General features: G+C 63.3%; 1 protein-coding gene across 1 annotated transcript in view; it reads left to right on the top strand.

Moving 5' to 3' along the window:
* The window catches only part of MNEG_9626 (GDP-mannose transporter), a gene marked incomplete at both ends in the record, with an annotated part of 3,426 nt that extends 2,591 nt beyond the window's left edge, over positions 1-835 (top strand). Inside the window, one exon of the mRNA XM_014041902.1 lies at positions 272-835. Within this exon, the coding sequence (XP_013897356.1) occupies positions 272-835 (564 nt within the window). The remainder of the gene's footprint in view (positions 1-271) is intronic.
* Between the last annotated feature and the right edge of the window lie 2,066 nt (positions 836-2,901).

The raw sequence follows: 2,901 nt of genomic DNA, 5'->3' as shown, positions 1-2,901 counted from the left end.
CTCGTTCCAGGCAGAGCGGTGTGAAGGATCTTTCTTGTGCGTGATTTTGTGTGGTGTATGTGGGCCTTGACGTTGGTGCAGAAGTAGCAGCGGCAGCGGCAGCGGCAGCGGCAGCAGCAGCAGCGGCAGCATGTGATTTGGCTCAGCCAGAACACTGGACGCTGCGGCCGCAGCCCCCTTGCTTGCACTGCAATGTCATCCCACCCTGTTTGCAGCCAAGCCCCAACCCATCCCCCCTCCAACCCCCACTACCCACCTCTTTCCCGCGCAGGTCACCGAGCGCCTCACGAGCGGCCCCCAGCTGCCCCCCATCCACGGCGCCGGCGGCGCCGGCGGCGCGACCCCCGGCCCCGGCGGCCCCGGCGGCGGCCGCGTGAACGAGCTGTCCATGTCGTTTTACAACAACCTCCTCAGCCTGCCGCTGGCCTTCGGCCTGATGCTGCTATCCGGCGAGCTCTCCTCGTTCTGGCGGGAACCCGCGCTGTCCCGGCCCAGCTTTGCTGCATATGCGACGCTCGGCGGCGCGTTCGGCTATGCTATAAGCTTCACTTCGATCTGGTACGTCACAGTCACGACGGCGACGCTTTATTCGCTGACCGGGTCAATGAACAAGGTGCTGGTGGCGGTACTCGGCATATGGATGTTCAACGAGTCGACAGCGCCCCAGAATCTGGCGAGCATCGGGATCGGGCTGGCGGCGGGCGGGCTGCTGCCGTACATCAAGATGCGGCAGGCGGGCGGGCACGGCCACGGCCACGGCCACGGGCGCGGCGGGGCGGGGGACGGCGGCGGGAAGAGCAGCAGCGCGGGCGGCGGCGGCGGCGGCGGGTTGTGACAGCGGCCCGGCCGGGGGCGCGCGGCGGCGGGCGAGGCGTGCCCGGGCGAGCGCGCAAGGTGCTGGCGCGCTGCTTGCCATGCGTTGCGAGGGGCATTGTTACCCTGTGGCAGCTGCGCTGACTCGTAATTTCACGCCCCTTGGCTGTCACACACGCCCCCCCTGCGCCATTTTTTGGGAAAACCGTCCTGCAAATCCACTTGTGTATGTTCTTGCTGTCTCACTGCCGGTCATCCCTTTGTGCTGCTAGTTTGAGCTGTTGCGTGCAATTTATTAGGCATATGCAGGGATAGCTGTCAGCATCGCACCGCCTCTTCCTGGCGCCTCCCACCCCCCCGCAGTCATGCATGTGCACACGCACGCCTCTTCCAAAAACGCACCAGGCCTGGTGCATCAGAATGCGAATGGTCACCCAAAGTAACAATTGTACTTGAACGTATGAACATCTACGGGCCAGAGGTGCGTTTGACGGCAAGCAGTGCTAAGCGTGCCAGGCCCCAGCCCTGACACACCAACGGCATGCTGTGCGTGCTGGGTGGCGCAGCGCCACGCGTTTGTGGCCTGACTCGCACACAAAAAAAGCCTCGCAGGAGCCGGGAGTCGGCTCCCAACACAGAGGCAAGGCTGCATGTCGCATGGATGCTGGATGATCGGAGCTGTGATACACACACACACACACACACACACACACACACACACACACCACAGACACACACACACACACACACAAACGCACACACGCACACCCAAGCATTCACACACACGAATACACATGCACGCTCACACAGTCACACACGCACGCACATGCAAGCTCACACACACACACACACACGCACACTCAGATACACACGCACAGGGATTAGGCTAATGCTGAATATGTATTTAGCTGCCACGAACACGCAAGAATAAATGGAGAAACGGCCCCCAAGCTGACTTTTTGCAGGATTGATGATATGCACGCCTTTGCAGCGCGATTCGACGCGGCTTGCACAAAGGCTAATGAAGTGGGGGAAGGGCGGCGGCTCACAGCCGGCGCGCCGGTCAGAACAGAGAGGCAGCCCGATGGCCGCGTCATCATAGGGGTAGCTGCCAAACTATGAGTCATCGTCAGGTTGATAGACCCGGGCGAACGCCGCAGGCCTGGCCTAAGTCGTGATTATAACTCCAGCCGCCAGCCTTTGCAGTTCTATCGCCAACAGCTGCAGCCGCCGCCGAAACCTCCCTGCAGCTGTTTTACGCGCGGGCGCAACCACGCCCGCGCCTCGGCCCGCACGCGCCCGCGCCGCCGCCGCCCGCTGATCAGACGAGCTACTGCCGCCGCCGCCGCCGCCGCCTGTGGTGCCGCGTGTCGTTGATGTTGACCATGGTGTCTGTGATGAAGTGCTCGTGGCGCTTCCTGTGGATGCGTTTGGGGTGAGAATTCCGGACAAGGGGCGCTTTGGGTTGGTTTGAGGGGGGGAAGGAGCACTTTTGATGTTGGTTGGTTGATGGTTTGGGTTTGGGTTGTGATGTGGGGGTGTAGAGTCAAGGTCGCACATGTGTTTTGGGGTGCCTCGTCGAGGCGAGGGCGCGGTGTGAGCGAAAGAGCCACGTTTGGGATGAATCGTGGCTGGGGTTTGTGCTGTGAGGTGTGGGCAGGCGGGGCGGGCGCGGCAGGAGGGGCCAGCGATGCAGGCGGCGGGGAATGAGAGGCGTACACACAGGTTTGAGAGTGGCGCCTGCGGTGATGCGAGGGCGCAAAGGAGGGCGGGGCCCTGAGGCGGGGCGTCTCCGCGTGCCCCGGCTCCCACCTCTCGCAGAACCCCCTTTCGCAAAACCCCGGCGCCGCGCCTGCAAAACCCTGGCGCCCCGCCGCCAAACCCTGCAACCAGACCTGACTGAGAGGTAGGCCGCGAGGCCGCCATGTCTGCAACCCCAGGAGCCCCCCCTGCCGAATCCCAGAAGACCCATGGAAAACCCTGGAGCCCCGCCTGCGGACCTATGGGGCCGCCCTTTCAGAACCCTGGAGCCCCTGTTGCAAAGGCTGAACTCTTGGAAAACCCTGGGTCGCCCCTGCACAACCCTCC

Source organism: Monoraphidium neglectum, assembly GCF_000611645.1.
Source record: "Monoraphidium neglectum strain SAG 48.87 unplaced genomic scaffold scaffold02001, whole genome shotgun sequence".
NCBI lineage: Eukaryota > Viridiplantae > Chlorophyta > Chlorophyceae > Sphaeropleales > Selenastraceae > Monoraphidium > Monoraphidium neglectum.
Note: the sequence above shows the minus strand (reverse complement) of the source record. Positions and strands in the feature narration are given on the sequence as shown.